This window comes from Anguilla rostrata, chromosome 1 (assembly GCF_018555375.3).
Source record: "Anguilla rostrata isolate EN2019 chromosome 1, ASM1855537v3, whole genome shotgun sequence".
NCBI lineage: Eukaryota > Metazoa > Chordata > Actinopteri > Anguilliformes > Anguillidae > Anguilla > Anguilla rostrata.
In genome coordinates, this window is record NC_057933.1 from 47751490 (window position 1) to 47769916 (window position 18427).

Consider the following 18427-nt stretch of genomic DNA (forward strand, 5'->3'; position numbering starts at 1 on the left):
TCAGTAGCCAGTGCAGACTCAATGGCCAGTGCAGATTCAGTAGCCAGTGCAGACTCAGTGGTCAGTGGAGATTCAGTAGCCAGTGGAGACTCAGTGGTCAGTGGAGGTTAAGTAGCCAGTGCAGACTCAATGACCAGTGCAGATTCAGTAGCCAGTGCAGACTCAGTGGTCAGTGGAGATTCAGTAGCCAGTGGAGACTCAGTGGTCAGTGGAGGTTAGGTAGCCAGTGCAGATTCAGTGGTCAGTGGAGATTCAGTAGCCAGTGCTGACTCAGTGGCCAGTGCAGATTCAGTAGCCAGTGCAGACTCAGTGGTCAGTGGAGATTCAGTAGCCAGTGCTGACTCAGTGGTCAGTGGAGGTTAGGTAGCCAGTGCAGACTCAGTGGTCAGTGGAGATTCAGTAGCCAGTGGAGACTCAGTGGTCAGTGGAGGTTAAGTAGCCAGTGCAGATTCAGTGGTCAGTGGAGATTCAGTAACCAGTGGAGACTCAGTGGCCAGTGGAGATTCAGTAGCCAGTGGAGATTCAGTGGCCAGTGGAGATTCAGTAGCCAGTGGAGACTCAGTGGCCAGTGGAGACTCAGTAGCCAGTGCAGACTCAGTGGCCAGTGGAGATTCAGTAGCCAGTGGAGACTCAGTGGCCAGTGGAGATTCAGTAGCCAGTAGAGACTCAGTGGCCAGTGGAGACTCAGTAGCCAGTGGAGATTCAGTGGCCAGTGGAGATTCAGTAGCCAGTGGAGACTCAGGGGCCAGTGGAGATTCAGTAGCCAGTGGAGATTCAGTAGCCAGTGCGAACTCAGTGGTCAGTGCAGCTCGGTCACAGTTAATTAACCGGACCGGAGACCCCTCTGGGCCACCAAGCAGCTGCAGCAGTTTATCTGCAGACTTCACACAAGCGGTCCGTTAGCGGGACCGTGCTCACCAGCCGCCACCTTCCGTCATCACAATCACAGCAACCAGCACCCGCCTACCCAACACCTCACACTTCCTGTCCTAGAAATGCGCATTTCCTGGATGTTACTACATGGATATGAAACCCTCTTTTGTTCCTTCACAAGACCTGCAAGATGGCAAGCATGCAATATCTACAATGTAATCCATGACACCATGTCTGTCTTTTTAAGGGAGCCTCTCGATAAACCCCTCGGGGTTTCCTTGGCCTTCCTTGTACAGCTCCTTATGACCTCGATGACTCATGATTACTGTTTAAATGCCTAAGTCCACTTACTTATATTTGTTTTTATTTTTTTATTTCTTGTAACAACGAGCTTCTTATGTGCACACGCCCGACTGCATCTTAGCACTGACGCTATCACTGCCAAAAGCATCTTCGGAGCTCTTGGATTAGAATGCACTGTCAGACGCAGCCAACGAGACTCGAGACCGACGGAGCTGTAGCAATGCAGACACCGGGAAAATAAAGCCATAAACAAGCAAGCAAACAATGAATCAGCAATCACCTTGCAAACATTCGGACGCAAACATTCCTCCCCTTCCAAAACCGTTTTCCAGAGCCAAGGATTGAATATTTTGCTCACTGACTTAGAGATGGTGTTAACTGGATCATGGATCATAGCCTGGGGGGATAATCCTGCACCCCCCCCACCCACCAAATCCTGACACCCAGTGTCACTGGTGCTGCTTAGCATTCAATGGGCTGAGGCTCCAATGGGAGGCCTAACCAGATACGTGACTAACACAAAATGTACAAAAAAACAATCCTTTTATTTTATTACACCAAACAGCAACTTTTATTTCTCTAATAACCATCCCAGTCATGTCTCAGGTCCTTGTGCTGGGATCTCTAAACCCTCTGCCCCCATACACTTATCTACACACATACACTCACACACATACACACACGCACATGCGCGCATGCACACTCGCACACATACACACACGCACACAAAAACGCACACACGCACACACATGCGGGCACACAGACACGGACATGCACACATGCGCACACAAACTGCTGAGCAAGTACTGCCTGGAGTCAGGCTTCTGACATTCATGATAACACGTATCGCCTCGTTAACTGTACCATCTGCTGAACGTGACTGATATGACTACAAACAATACCTGCCACATGTACATTTTTAATGCTGATGGTGTTTAAAGTAAACAATAGCTTGTACTTGTTATTAATCCCACAGAGTGAGGATCTATCCTGCTAAAAAAAACCTTTACTTATCAACTGCTACTCAACTAAAGTTACAAAAGAACATCTCAGGCACCATATAGTATCGTGTGCACCACAAACATCTTGGTTCATCTGAAATAACAGCAATACATCCTTCCTCAAATCCTCAGTCAGCGAGGTCTCGAAATCTGCAGCAAAATAAGTCAGACGGCCACTTTCACCATTTTGCAAACATTGCATTATGACACAAACATTGCATTTTTCAATGTCATTTCAGATGCATCAGCTGGAGATGTACAGAGGGAGTGATAACGCACACGCTCAAACGTCTGTGCGATAAGACGAGCGCTGCGCGTTCTGAGCCCAAGTGACAGCTGGTCCTCCGCGCCGAAAGAAAGCAGTATTTTAATTCCCAGAATGCATCAGCTCTCCGGGGGGAACCAGCACGCCCCCCACTCCTGGGATTTCATTATCCCTGTAAGAACACAGCGTGCTTGTATAAACCATACACAAGGGGTCTCGCTGATTAAACTCTCACCTCAGGGACAAAGGCCACCCTTCCAAAAAACAAAGGTTTTAACAATTTTGAAGTCCACAAATGCCCAAATTTCCAAGCCGACACTAAATGTTTGTGGGTTCAAACACACGGTTATGCTTTTTTCAGACTGCCTTCACCCAAGTGGTCGCCTGCGAGTCAGAAATAAGGGAGGCAATGATCTTCCCTCACTGATCATTGTGTCCTGAATCTGCTTTTGTTGTTCACGGCTAACAATTTCACATTTTAATCCTCACCACAATATTCATATGTTAATCATAACCTTCAGGCAATTTACAAACACATTCATATTCACACTCAAACGTGCTCAAACAGGCACACTCAAAACACAAGGATGCACAGAGATGCATCCAAGCACTCCAACAAATGCGCTCACACATGCACACACACACACACACGCACACATGCTCAAATGGGGACACACATACACATTATCAAATACACACACACACACATGCTGAAACGGGGACACATACACACGCTCAAATACACACACACACACACATACACACATGTTGAAATGGGGACATACATACACATTGTAAAATACACACACACACACACACATGCTGAAATGGGGACACATACACCTGCTCAAATACACACACACACATACACGCATGCTGAAATGGGGACATACATACACATTGTAAAATACACACACACACATACACACATGCTGAAATGGGGACATACATACACATTGTAAAATACATACACGCATGCTCTAATGGGTACACACGTAAACAAACAAAAATACAAACTTGCACTCACGCTCTAGTGGGCACACACACACACATGCTCAAATACACATGCACACACACACGCTCTAGTGGGCACACACACATACACACACGCCCCAATGGGCACACACACACACATGCTCAAATACACATGCACACACACGCCCCAGTGGGCACACACACACACATGCTCAAATACACATGCACACACACGGTCTAGTGGGCACACACACACACACACATATGTTCTAATGGGCACACACACACACACACACATGCTCAAATACATACACACACACACACACACTCCAATGGGCACACACATACGCATATTCAAATGCTCAATTGCACACCCACACAAAGGGGTAAAACCTGCGCTGGGGGAGGGTCGCGATATGAGCGATGACTCCACAGAGGGGAAAAACCCACGCGCCCCCTCCCCCCTCCCCTTCCCCATTAGACCCCCCCCGAATAGCAGCAGCAGCTGGCCAGCACAGTCACACCTGCCCCTCCTGCTGGGCTCTCATTATCACAGACGCCGCATCTTGAGCACGCTCGCGCGACCGGAGCCGCGGACGAGGCCCAACACAATGGCGTCCTCTAATCACGGGCTGCTCTGCCCCGCGCGCTCAGCGGGCTCGGCCTCGCGTCCTCCACTGAGCGGCAGAAGGGCTTCCCGAAACACAAAGCAGGCGATCACACCTACCGATCGACCGGCGCCCCCCCGCTTAACACAGTGATCAGGAGAACGGTCACATGGGTCAAACGCTGTTCCTTAATGTGCACCTGGCCTCTCCGCGACGACCTCCGACCCTGGAGACAAGCGTTTGCAATTCTCGGAAGCAATTCTGCGCGCGCTGCTGACAAACTGTACCTCTGGGAAGAAATCTGGAAGTCCTTGCATTCACAGGGCAAATTCAGATTAGAGTCACTAAAATACGGCATATAGCACCTCCTACACTGGGCATTCGAAGGACAAAATGCACCAAAATCATCCCACAAAGCTACAGGAAAATAGTACACTGGCAAAACAGAATTAAAACAGTGTGTGAAGGGGGCGTGTATTTTGAGAACTGATTTACATCCAGAGGTAGAAAGGTCCTCCCCAGTATTTTGTTCCAACCACTCGAATTTGCTTACTAGCACATTTCTTCAGCTCGGAAGTAGAAGTAATTAGTGAAATCAGCGGGCTAGATTCATGGGTGGAAAAAACACTTTTACTTGCTCTCCCCTGGACTTTCCTCCTCGATTAACATCTAATAATATTCTAGAACTTTGAAGACTGATTTCACAGCACTGTTTGGGATAGCACCTGTGTAAGTTTGAACATGTATCAAAAGGTAATTTCATGTGCTTATTATCATAACAAACAGCATTCCCATATCAGATACACATTTTCACACAAAATGTCAGATACACAGTAAAATGCCCAGTGTTAATTCAACTCTAGTAGCAGTACTCATGAGTCTAATAGGGATTATACGTACTCTGTAAGAGTTGATTTAACCCTGAACATTTTACTGTGTAGGACCATCTGACTCAGGTTCTGGGCCTATTTGTGTTGATGAGCTTTTATTGTGGTTTGGTTCCTGAGATCAGTTCCAGGCTCCCGGCAGCAGCTGCAATGCAGCAGAACCCTAGACTCTCAGGCACAGCAGACCCATACTGAAGGCCTTGGGAGAATAACGCGTACGTACTGCCCCATCAAACCCCATAAAGACCTCCTGCATCCATCACCTTTTTCTTTTAGTGAGCCTACAATGATATTTACGGTTTGAATTTAGCCTAACTGACCGCTGTCCTACCACTGAATCTCTTCACTACACCCCTAACTCCGTAATAAATCTTGGAGACCCTGCAGACCACTGCCAGTCACAGTGCGTGGCATCGCACGGCCGATGGGCAGACGGTATTAAAGCAAACAGGAAGCCGCGGGGAGGGGCCGGGTCATTTTAAAGACTCAGAGATTCCACCTGACCCACTGAGCAGAGGGCCACAGAGTGCAGGCAGGGAGGCGGCGACGCGGGCTTTCCGGAAGCTCTCAGGAAACGCTCAGGCGAAACCCCCTCCTTCGGTCCCAGGGCGATTCGAGAGGTGCGGGCAGTCGCGAGAAAGCGCTCAGGCCATTAATCACGGCCGCTACCCCAGATCCTACTGCTTTTTCTGCCATTTTCTGCAGCCCCTCCAGACCCTGCCCGGGCCCTGCGTGCGTACTTCCTCCTCCTCCCCCCCATACTCAAGGGTGCGTGAAGGACGCATGGATCCCTCCCCCTCATTAGCCCCCCATAAATCACACCTTTCCCCCTCTGTCTATTTCGCATCAGGACTGCACATTTACAAAGCAGACCGTTCTTCTACAAAGGAAAAGGGAAGAAAACATCGGCAGTAGCTACTGCTGCAAAATAGTGCACAAGCACCTGCAGTTTCTGAGTCTGCAGCATCTTAGCATCACAGCAATAGCATCACGGCATCAGCATCTTTCAAATTTGTGTCACCCAGACTCAGTGTTGGGCGGCATACATGAAAATTAACGGGAGCACAGTTTCTTCTTTTTTTCATCAAGTGGACTGCAGATAAATCTTTTTATGTTTTAAAATGTTTCGCCTCATGCTCATTTGCCACAGAAGTCGCGCAGGGGAAAAGATGTCAGCGTCCTTTGTTTGTTTTAAAAGGTGTCTTCACTAATCAGCTTTAAAACAAACAGATGTCCCGATTGCCCCCTAAAGCCGTCCAGAAACGCAGTATCACGACAAACGAAACCCTGACTGCTCTCGTCGTCTCCTACAGTCTTTGAGTGCGAGGGGTACAAATGTACAACGAGGCCCGCGTGAGCCCCGGGGACGAAGGGAGACCAGGAGAAAGCGCTGTTTCACCGCGAACTGCCTCCCAGACGCAGACGGCACTGCCGGTGGAGTAATTGGCCTTCAATTACCGTTCCCTCACCCTCAGCTGCTCACCAGCAGGGAAAGCCCTTCTTCCCTCTTTTCCCATTCATGAGTTCTCACATGTCAGTTCTCTTAACAAAAGCCGTGGCAATTCAGACCGCTTGGCCCCCCACTACCAACCAGCTCACGAGAGACAAAAAAAGCATTAAAAAGTAAAAACGTGTGGCCCTGAATAATCCTTCTCAACATGCTTAAGCTAGAATTGATATATTATAATTTAATTTATTCAGACTCCTATATTCTCATTTTTTAATTTGTCTGTGCAATATATCAAAGGCATATGCGCATATGAATGAGGTTTCAGGATTTTTTTTGTCCTTATCGGAGGCCCCCCAGCCCAAACATCCACCCCCACCCCCCGCCTGTTTCCAAATGGGCTGAATATTATTACTTGGATATTATTACTCTAAGCAGTTAGAATAGAGGCATAAACAGTTAAATATGAACACACATTAGCCCTTCCTGTATCATATAAAACACACCTCCCCTACATTATTTGTTCTTTCTTGGGCCTTTAAAGGAGGTTAATTTATAAAGGCCAACTTTTAGAGCAAGAACCCTATAGCATTCTGCTAAAAACCTTTATCTATACAACAAGGACAGCCATTAAGTCACGCACAACAGTGTGTGTTTTTTCACATTTTTGCGTCTTTCTTTTTGGTTGTTTGTTTTGGAGGGAAGTGAAAGAGACCGATGCAGATGGTGCTGAAGGGACCGGGGCTGTTCTGTTGAGGGTAGGTCAGGGACTAAATTTACACTGAAGACAGAATTCTAAATAATATGAGCAGAGTTCAGGAGGGTGCTGAAGTTTGCTGAGTAATGGATCCGGCCCTGCAGATGGTACCTGACACGACATCCTTGATTTGCATTACGAACACGTCCGCATTCTCAATCACTTCCCATCGCTGTGTTCAGAAAAGGTACATTTTTGCTCACGTACAAATGTTGGGTTTGACATCCACCCACTCGGGTGCAACAGAAAACTGCTTATAGCATATATCTATGGAAATGCATTTAGAAACATGCAAATGAAGAAAAGACTAAGCTGCCACTCCCACCACTGCATAATTCTTCTGCTTTTCATTAAGCCACAATAAACATAGAACAAACAAGCAAATCTTTTAAAGGGCAAAGAAAATAACACTTTGTGTTTGGTTCAAATAAGCACAGTTAATAAAGATATAGGTTAATACCAGAGTAGTGTGATTCCAGCCAACACGACTACAATATTTTACCCATCAATACTAAATACATCAGCTGACCAAGTGTGACAAATTAACAGTATCACAAACAATAAAAAATGTAATGTTATAGTGACAATACCAATGCATAACAACACCAAGGCAGACAGCTGTACAGCTGTCCTCTAAATCCCAAATCCTTGGAGTAGCCAACAACGGACAGACTTAATGACCGTCTTTGGGCACAATTATAATGCTTATAAAAATCTGTCCTCAAGTCAGGCCAGGATCCTGCAACAATATGAAACAGGAACTATTCTAAAGACCCCTTTAATCTCAGAGAGATGTTAATTATTCACCAAGAGCAATCAGAAGGGGGGGGGGAGGGAGCATTACTTAGAGGCAGCAATTGGCCCTCTGTGAACAGTGCCTATCTCAGATTTTTTTCAGTTCAATGGCTGGTCTAAACACACACACCAGCAGTATGCACTTCAGTAATACAATCAGGCTGCAGCTAATGAGGTAGTGTTAAAAATAGAGCAAGAGAAATGGACTGATGTCAGGTACAACCTGAAATATGTCACAATATAAAACATGTCACAATATATGACAATACATCATTATCACAATCAACTGTTGATTTTTTGGTAGTTCGTGGAGCTTCATAAAAACCCAGAGCTAGAGATTATCAGCTAGTGACTCAGACAGAAAAAGGCAAGGACCCTTGATCACTCTGAGAAAACTAGGCCTCGCCGTGGGACGCCAAGAATAAGCCAGCTCATTCACTATGGACCTCCGCTAAGAAAACACACACACACACACGCACACACTCACACACACACACTCTCACAAACACACACAACCACACGCACACACACATATACTCATACACTCACACTCACACACACACACTCTCACACTCTCTCACAGCTCGAGAAAGTTTCATGATGGCAAAAAAGTAAGACTGGACAATGCAGGATACTTGGCAGATGGAGGCTGCATTGAAAGCAACTTGAATCAGAGAGGCATACAGAGACCAGTCCAAAATGTAGCCAATAACCACAGGTTGTGCTAAACCCCTGCACCCGGGGAAATAGCTGAACTTGACGGTTTCTCAGTGACCAAAATTCCTCATACAAGCCTTTTCTCATTAGCACAAACTTTTCACCCAAGGCAAAAACATGAGATAAAATGTCATTAATACACAAATACGCATTGTATATGAGATTTTAAAAAAATGTGAGGAAACAACTTGCCCTTCTTTTGGTTCTTTTTTACTTTAATTAGGTAGGGGAAAGCAGAGAGGGTAACAGACAGAAAGAGGACACAGCCCAGAAGGTTCTATGGCAGGGAAATCGAATCCCCAACCGCACAGGGGACTCAAATGCGGCTTCAGATTTAGCCGCCCCACAGGGCCCTGTTTCACGTACGTCGCTTAAACAATCCAGGATAATTTGACACGTATCTTATCAAATTATCTCATTAATTAAATTTGGGCTTACTCCATTTCACAAACGTGAATTACGATTTGATTAATTTAATCACCTCGGACAAATGAGTGCACCTGCTCTGCAATAAAGGGGAGATAAATCGTACACCAAAAACGGGATCATACCCCTTTTATATAGACATAAAGCGAGGTGCCATTAACCTTTGCGAGATCATGTGACATTTAGAAACAAATGAAAGTAACCTATGTTGGCTTTTTAAAATCTTGTTTTGGGATTGTAGATCACAAGATTATGGCAACACTGGAGATGGGCATATTTTTCACCTCTAAGGATTAAGAACTCATTAAGAGAAAGCAATCCTAGTTAGCAAATCAAACATAGCCATAGCAGCAAAATTAGAGAAGAAACCAGGCAGATAATTGCAGATAAATTAAGCAGGTCTATGCCTACGTAACAAGATTTTCATTCACTTGCTTTCTGATAACGTCACCGCACTGAAACATACAATTATTTTTGAGCGCATGTGACAGCAGTTACAAAAGGACCTGGCAGCAGTTAAATATAAAAATGTATTGCAAATCACTTTATTGAAATTCTACATTTTCAACTAGCTAATGCACAGGTTAGTGGTTAACCTCTTAAGACTTTTGAAAATGCCATGTTATATTTATCTATTAGTGATTATTTAGGCTAAATATTGCCAATGTGAAACCCTCTTGCAAATGATATCTGCATAGAAACCTTTCTAGTGTCTTGCATGGCCAGGAAATCTGATGAACACACTGTTTATGCCTTTTGAAAGCAAGGCACACTTTCCTGATTGCTCAGTAGGCTATATTGTGGCTTTAGCCAACTTATATTTTCTTTGACTTTAATGACAGCCTATTTCCCATTTTATTCCTTACATTTTTGTCTCTGCCTTGCTTTAATTTCCTCATTTTACTACTTTATTGTTTAATCTTGTATCCTGTGAGTTGGTTTCATTTAGTTTTTATTTTTGTCCTCAAGTGTGAAGCATTTTACGTTGCATTTTATGTATGAAACAAATGAACAAATAAAGTTTATTATATTTTTGCTGTTGCCAACAGCAGAGTGAGAAAGCAGAGCTCAATAGTGTCTATCACTGTTAGGGCTCGCTTCTCTCAGAGTTGGTGTGTGATTTCACCGTGTGGCTTAGAGGCTATGTTCATGTCATCCAGCTAATTCAAGCATAAACCCGCAGTTTCGCAGGCAAGGGTTTAAGACTGTGTTGCCCCGGTAACAAGTCTGGCTAAATTGTGAAATCGCTTTGTGAAAACAAAAATCCTGAGTTCATCCCAAAACTTCAACAAACTAATCGGGTTAACTGAGTTAGCCATGTATGTGAGACAGGGCCCAGGTTGCTCCACACATCTTGCCAAAAGAAAGGTTTTCTATTTACACGCATTCAAGATCACCAGGAGAACGCAGCATGAAGAACAATATGCGTTCCGGCAATTGGGAAGATTCCAAAGTCCCACCATCCAAACAGACAAAGAGATGAAAACCTAGGCTTCAAACATCAGGACATGATACTCTCATAGCGCCATGATTAAGAGGGATTTGGTAACAGATGGATTATATTAGAGGCTCAGAGATTAGAGGAAATACATGCAGAGATACTCCCAGCCCTTTCATAAGTATAAATCATTAAAGTTTGCTTGTCTGTTTCTGAGGCGTTAAGCCTTTCTTATTAATCAGCTGGCCAGCCTTTCCAACCAGTGGTCACGTCCTCCATTCGCTGAAGCTGTTAGATAGGAAAGTCTATCTGTCTGTATTTACCATGAAAGAGATTGGGGTTTAGTGTTTCTTATTATCACAGGGTTTCACGTCCTGATTGTATTATACACTGTGCCACAGTACACTGAATTCTCCAATTAGACTACTAACCACATTTTGTGATATTTCTTTACATCTGTATTCAGGCATAGGCCTACATCAATTCCATATGTAGTAAATTGCCAGCAATGGACACCCTTCTTCCTCACCCTCATTACCATCACTGTTGTCATTAACACTATTATGATCACCTCCATCATCTTTGTTCTTATTCCAGTATCTCTCAGGGCTCTCAGTGACCCCAGAGCTCAGCACCAGTCTCTAGGAGCCTCCCGGTACAGAATATTACGGGACGTCCTGGCTACAGTACCAGCACTTTAGTCAGCAGTGCAAGTAGCTCATTTTCCATCCAGAGAAGCGTGATCAATATTTCAGTCTGACACGACCACAAGCCTGCCTCCGCTCGGCTTTCACCGTAAATCAGCCCTCGCTATGATGGAACGCTAAATCATCTGTGCAAAAAAAGCGCAGACCCGCTAGGGTTAAAGAAATGCACAGGTGGAAAAAGCTCCGAAAATTACATTCTCATGACTAGACACAAATAAAGAGACAGAACGCTGTGGTTTTGCTTTTAATCTCAGACCATCGATTCACACGAAATGTGTTACCTGGCTGCAGGCATTGTTGGACGGGCTAGTGGGGGGCTGGTGGGGGGGGGGGGGGCATTGCAAACGGATTCTTTTAAGCACACTCAGCAGACAACGTACTGGAGGTGCGTTCCTGACTCATTGAAGTCCACACCATGACGTACACACTATAAATACAGGTAGGGCAAAACTTACAACCTAACTTATCAAAAACCGGTGGTATAACTGAATACCACGGCTATGACAACTAATGCTTCATTACAGTTCTATTTCAATTATCACACCGCGGCTAAGCAGTCATTCAAGTCAAACATTTGAAAACCGTGACATGTAACAATCACAATCACAGTCACAAAATGGAAATATTGTGAAACAATCTGATGCGGGTCCTGAGGCGAGAGAGATTATAGCAGGCACGAGTGTGCGAGCTCTCTCCAGAGCTACTGGTGACCGGAACTGCGGGACCAGAGAAGGGACTCCTCGCCTCGCCGAGCAATGCGCCTCCTCCACCGAACGAACTCAGCAGACCTACGCAACGTGATCCCACTAATGCCGGACAGTTTTTCAGTGCTTGTACAATGAATGGGAATCTACAAAAAAACACCACTTTACTAAAAATAGATCCAAGTTCTCATTTGTTCCACAAGCCATTAAGTTTTTAAACGGGTAATGCACTAGCACTTTCCCCCCATGCACTTTGACCACTCCTTCCTGGTCACAAAGGAGGTCCAGCTGGTCTGGGCAGGAGTTGCCCCCATCCTAACTATTTATTTTCTTTTATTTTTTTTATTTTTAATTTATTGCAATGTGTGAAGTATTTGTATGGGTATGTCTATTCGTGATCTTTGTAATGTTATGATGAAATTCCTTGTGATTATGCTGCAAACCAATTTTTCCACGAGGACAAATAAAAAGCATCTATCATAAGGCATATACTCTTGTTGGCTCACTAACGCTAGCTTGCTAGCTAACTATCGATAGTTTGCCAGAACAAAAGAGAGTTCACTAATGTTGCATAGCAATCGCCTGGCACTATATCTTTGAGCAGCCAGAAACTACTTTCCTGTAAATAATTCTTGTTTCAATTGGATTGAGTCTATAATATTTATATCACCATATTTGTTCACCATTTTATAAAAGCAATAACTCACTCCAGGCTGTGGTATACTGTGATTATATCACGGCTAAGGGGGTTGTGGCCCTCCACTGTGCACTGTGTGCCCAACACCCTCAGCTGTGACATAATCACAATATACCACTGCCTGTCATGAGTTATTGCTTAATTGAACTTTAGGGATGAAACAATAGCCGAGCACTTTCATTCTCCCATATGAGTGCATGCCAGTGCTCACAGCACTGCATCATCCAGTCAAGCAAACAGCCTCTTTCATCTTCGCCATGCTTAAAAGGGTAGTAAATGTAGATTCATGCCAGGATTTAATCAACATTTGTTCTTAAATTTCAGTTGAAATTAAAACACCATTTTGTTTTGTTGGCGTAGAACAGCAATTTTGACTAACAAACACGTGTGCTTACTTGTAAGTGAAACTTAAGGACAAATATTGACCTAGTCTAGTCTTTTATACTCACAGCAACCAGTTTATAAGACCAAGGAACAAGGAACCTGCAGCATCAGGCATACTTACTGATTGAGTTCCACATCGAAGATGAATGTTGCACCAAAAGCGTCCACTTGGAAGCTTGCTTGAGCTACATGCGTACTCTGTAGTAGAATGAAAGAGAAAACAGACAAATAAAGGTACTGCTTTTGAAAAACATGGGAGTCAGCAAGAATAGTTTTTCACCTCAATGGGTCGTACAACAGCATTACAGCAGTTATTAATGGGCACCATGCTATTGGACCATATGTCGTATGCACTCTTTCATGTCCCTGAGGCAGGAACTACCCACTATTGTCCTCATACTAGTCAATGGGAGTCCCCCAAGCCACGCAGATATTTCCCCTGGGTCTGCCTGCCATGATTTCCAAGCAGGAGTACATAAGCAATAACACTAAAGGGTGTGTGGATCATTCAACCCCAAAATAGGGGGAGGCGTGTATAAAAACCACAGATGGTCAACCCCAAGCTATATGTTCCCAAGTGACCTTGCTTATCTAACTGATTTGATAGCCTACGGTGTGAATCGTTCACCTCTCATAACATGCTTCAGAAGAAAATTTTAATTAAATAATTTAATACATTTAAATTGGATCTTTCATTACATTACAGAACACCAACTGCCTAGCACCTCCACTTCCCCGCCCACTCTAAGATTTTATGACCATTACAGTGATCAATGCAATCATTAAAGGAAATGTTTTCTGATGGAATTGGACTGTAGAATCTTTGGTCAATCTGAGGACTGTTGTAAACATGTGAGGCTAAAAAAAATCTACATTTTTGATTCAGGACACCTACCAAAGACGTCAGCCAATCGGTCTCAAACCCACCCAGCTGCCAAATGATTTGCTTTGTTTACATATCATTTCGTGACAAATTCGAAGACAGCCGAGAACTGATCACAGCCATAGTAGTCACCCCCAAGATCCCAAGATGCATCAGCGACTCAGCTGTAGGTAGGCTTGGTGCGAATTAGAAAATTTTAGAGCTCATGCAGTTGTAAGAACAATAAACACTGTTCAAAATTCATAAAGCCTAGCAACAAAAAGCCAGTACAGTGTGGCCAATTTATAAAATGGCCTCCACTCAGCGTGCCAGTGCAAGGAAGCATTCCATGTACACAAAGCATCTGAACACACAAGATATAGCATTTCACATAATAAAAATAAAAAAGCATTCCCTCTTGATCAGCAGTAAAAGAATCAGAAATAGGTACAACATTGCACAGGAAAAAAGTCTTATAATACAACAAAAAATAAATATCTTTTAAAATGTGGGACACCCTCTTTATAGTGCTAGAGCTTCTTCCATTGGGAGGATGATTCCAGGCCCCACAGAGAAAATTTAACAGAAGAATCTTCTGGCCACTGCAATGTCCGTTTCAACAATGAGCAGCCATGGTAGCCATTTACAAGTTATCTCAACTAGCAGGAGGCCAAATACATTCTACACCATATCTCATGTTACACCTACACATGTGTACTTTACAATGCATTCTATTTTAAAGCTAAGAATGCATTTTTTTACCAAGAAAAGTGTTGGCGTTCTGTATGTTCTCCTACTGGTATCACCTTTTTTTTCCCCCACTCTATTTTCTCGAGCATGCCCAGTTGTAGTTGTGGCTGTCCTGTTGCTGCAGTATCCTCCACTAAGGGAAAGACATTCCAGAGCTGAGCAGCAAAGAAACTCAGTCCTGCAGCTGGTACAGGTTCACTGCAGGTGCCCAGCTGGCCATAATGCCGGTAACACACTGCTTATTAAAATCCTCACAGGCAGGCACGGCTCCAAACTTTTATGGTGCCATGGATGAGATTGCGAACCCGGGGTGGGGTGGGGCGTCTGGTTATGGTGCGACCCCAACTCTCATAACGCCCTGATTCCCATTCCCCAGACTATCAGGGACACAACACGTGGATTTTTATTTCCTTTTTCCCCCTTAATTTGGCGCCCCGCAGAGGAAAGGCGCCATTGGTGACCGCCATTTTGGCCTGTGCCTAGAACCAGCCCTGCTCCCAGAGCAAAGTTAAAAACATTTTTTTATAGCTCAAATGTTTCAAATGCCCTCATATCATAATGAATCATGTCAGGGAATGTGAATCATGAATTCTTCACAGTAACAGAAAATTAAGATTGAATTAGTTCATTAATCAACCACCCAAATTACATTGCTCAATCATTCACCAATGTTTCCAAAATATTAATTTGCTGATTAAATAAATCAAATTGCTCAAATAATAACAAGCATTTATTTATAAGTGGAATTAGACTGATAGACCATTGAATTTTGAATTTTTGAAAAAAGAAGCTTGAGATATGATCAAACATAAACCCACCCCCTCATTTTACCATAACAATCTTCAACTGAAGAAGACTGGGTAAATTGAACTCCCCCTACCAGTTAAAATGGTCAGTTATGAATATTTTACTAAACAAGTATTAAGACGAGTGGTGCAGTGACAGAGTGAGACAAAACTATAAATCATTGTGCGATCCTTCAGTCCACTATTATTCATTGTTCAAAGATTAAGACACACCAAACATTTGCCAACACACACTTCGTATTAAGACATTAGCCTACACCAGACTTGCAATTAGTGATAACTGAGTGGTCAATTATTAGACTGATTGAGTTACAGCCACTGCGTGCATTCCAGCATCTTAATTATTAAAATACCTCACGCATGGTGTGCATATACAAAATAACACTTTAAAAGGACAAGGCGCATTTAAATGCACTATTGTTTTCTTCTCGACAACAGAGAGGCAAGGGGTTAACGTTTTATGGGACTGCCATCTGCAGCTCGTTGACATGCTGCAGGCCCTTAGCAAGCCAATATCGCCTGAAGGACTGCAGTGTATTAGCAGACGGCAACCCCTGATGAAAACACAGCGTGTAGGATTCACACAAAAAAGGAAAAATCTAACCCATGCCGCTTTACAGTCTTTGTTATACATACCGTTGGCCCACCGCACGTGTCGAGAGAATTTCCAACGCATTTCAAATATTCAGATATTTCCAATTCCCATTGTTTTGTCGTAACAGAAATTGCATCGTTATAATTATACTAAAGCAATTTAGATAGTATGAAACTTCACGGATATTTTATTTTATAATCGGTCATTTACTTTTGATTTTGTTTGTTTTTTTATATTTATGTCAACAGTGGTCTAACATCATCGTTATAATTAAGATGGTCCACGGTAATGTGATAGTAATATGCTTAAGAATTGCTACTAAGAATTGTTTGTTTTTGTATAGGCTATTAAATTAAAATTATATGCAGGGTCCTGAGACGTCACAAAGTTACAATCCGCTGATGCCGTGATCTCATTAAAAGCCAGATCACAGACTATAGAACATAACTATTTGACAAAAGACTTCAAAATACTTAGATAACCAACAGCATACGCATTTTGTATATCAGACAATGGCAATAGTTAAAACACATAGCTATATTATCTGTTCATAGCCTATTGTAACCTTCACTTCACTCCACTGTTATTAACTAGAATTAATAATATATCAAAAGATATAAATATATTAAAACGACCTTGATACTCAAAAGCACGTGCATTTTCTTTATCAGACAACAGTAACGGTTAAAGCATTGCCATATGTCCCAGTGGGATTTATGAATTCGTTTTTATTTTCAATTGTTATAGTAGCCTACTAGGAGTGGTGGGGAAAGCATAGCCTTAAATTTATTAATTTAAGCTTCCTGTTGTCTGTTGTTCATCATATATTTGCAAGTGACACTTAATTTAAGCTACGTTGCGTTTTTAGCACTTGCTTTGCTCCTTTGTTGATATGTAAGGCCCACTGAACATCTCAGTGTAAGCTAGCGCTTTGTTGATGCTTTCACGGCCACTAACTGCTGCAGTGCTATGTGTAAGACAGTTGTTTTGGTGAAACAGCTCACCAACATGTGTCAAAACACAAATAAACACTGGTTAATGCTATATAGGCTATTCAAATTGTCTTGATTATCCTGATCTACAAATCTTATAACCTATAATAGAGATGTGCCCATCATATTCGTGAAAGTAAATGCATTAAGATTGATGCACATATATTTTTCGTTTCTCAAAGTCAACAAAATAACTATTCAAAAGAAAAACAAACAAGCACATATAAACAAATATTTCAATGGCAGAACGTCTCCAAGGGCAACGCACAGCGGAGACATTAGTCAGCCTACACTGAAACCGTCGATAACAGCCCACCACAATCCATGTACTCTACCTGTTTTGAGTCGGAACTTGCTTTTATCCTGGTGTTGAGTACGTCGTGTGAGATTTGACTGTCGTTGTCCATGCGGTAAATTAACCGAAGAGGTATGGTAATTTCCTTTCCGAAAAATCTGTTTGTGTCCCGATCAGTCTTCCCATTTGACAAGGCGTCTCCTTTACAAAAGAAAACACAGATTTCTATGACTGCAATATTTTCTTCGGGAAGCAAACGAAACACTGGGCCGTTTCATTTACATTCAAAATGCATGGATAGAGCTCTAACCCAAATAACGTCTGAGGACCCATCTCTCTTCTGAGACAGCGACAAATTAATAATACAAGGCTTTCTTTCATATCACCGCATGCATATTTTAAAATAGCCTATGTTTACATCGGAAATTATGTAGGCTACCCATGATAGAAAGGGACATATTGGATACTAAGTGGTCGACTGTAGGCTCTCATCAAACATAAAGATTTCATCTACAATTTCCACAATATTTCATAGTACGGTAATATTATGAGATTACCTATTCGTAGGAGAGGATTGCTGGAATGTACGATGCACATCGCTCCATAGATGCAAAAAAAGGAAATCCAACATTGCGGAGACATTATAATCAGATGGTCTTCATAAAATAATCCAATATTTTCTTTTTGGTAACCTTGCCGCTAAAGGTAATTCTGAGCTAAACACATCCGCGAACGCGCTGTGGTCGTCTGGTTAGCGCATTCTCCCTTACTGGTTGCCATTAGGATGTTCCTGCAGCCTCCGCATTGAGACGCTGGTTAAAACGCCGAGTGCATTTGAGCGCTCTCAACCTCAACGGAACACGGAGCCACCTCCTTAAAACACATCACTATCCAGCGGCTCACTGCAGAAGCGCCTTATACATATACATGAAGAGAGAACAGCGAGGCCGAGACGGAATGTCGGGAGCTGTAGTGTGGGAAGTATTGAAAACTAGCCAACCTGCGGCCACTTCACGTCCTCACGATCATTTCCGGTGGCATATAACGAAATTGTGTAAACACTAATCACATGAAGGCTATTGCATACATCTTAATAATTTAGATTACAAAGAAAACAGCACATGCTATTTGAATTTAACATCG

The 18427-nt window shown here is 43.1% G+C and overlaps 1 protein-coding gene across 7 annotated transcripts in view; it reads right to left on the minus strand.

The window, feature by feature from the left end:
• The window catches only part of adam22 (ADAM metallopeptidase domain 22), an 80025-nt gene extending 61733 nt beyond the window's left edge, over positions 1–18292 (minus strand). For 3 of the 7 annotated variants that reach the window (XM_064339138.1, XM_064339122.1, XM_064339114.1), the window contains exons 1-3: positions 17842–18290; positions 17325–17485; positions 13106–13182 (exon numbers count right to left, since the gene is read on the minus strand). In XM_064339138.1, the coding sequence (XP_064195208.1) occupies positions 13106–13182; positions 17325–17485; positions 17842–17926 (323 nt within the window). In that variant the 5' untranslated portion in view covers positions 17927–18290. Of the gene's footprint in view, positions 1–13105; positions 13183–17324; positions 17486–17841 lie in introns of all 7 variants that reach the window. The other 4 variants (XM_064339155.1, XM_064339130.1, XM_064339165.1 and 1 more) reach the window with 3 other exon arrangements.
• Positions 18293–18427: the final 135 nt, after the last annotated feature.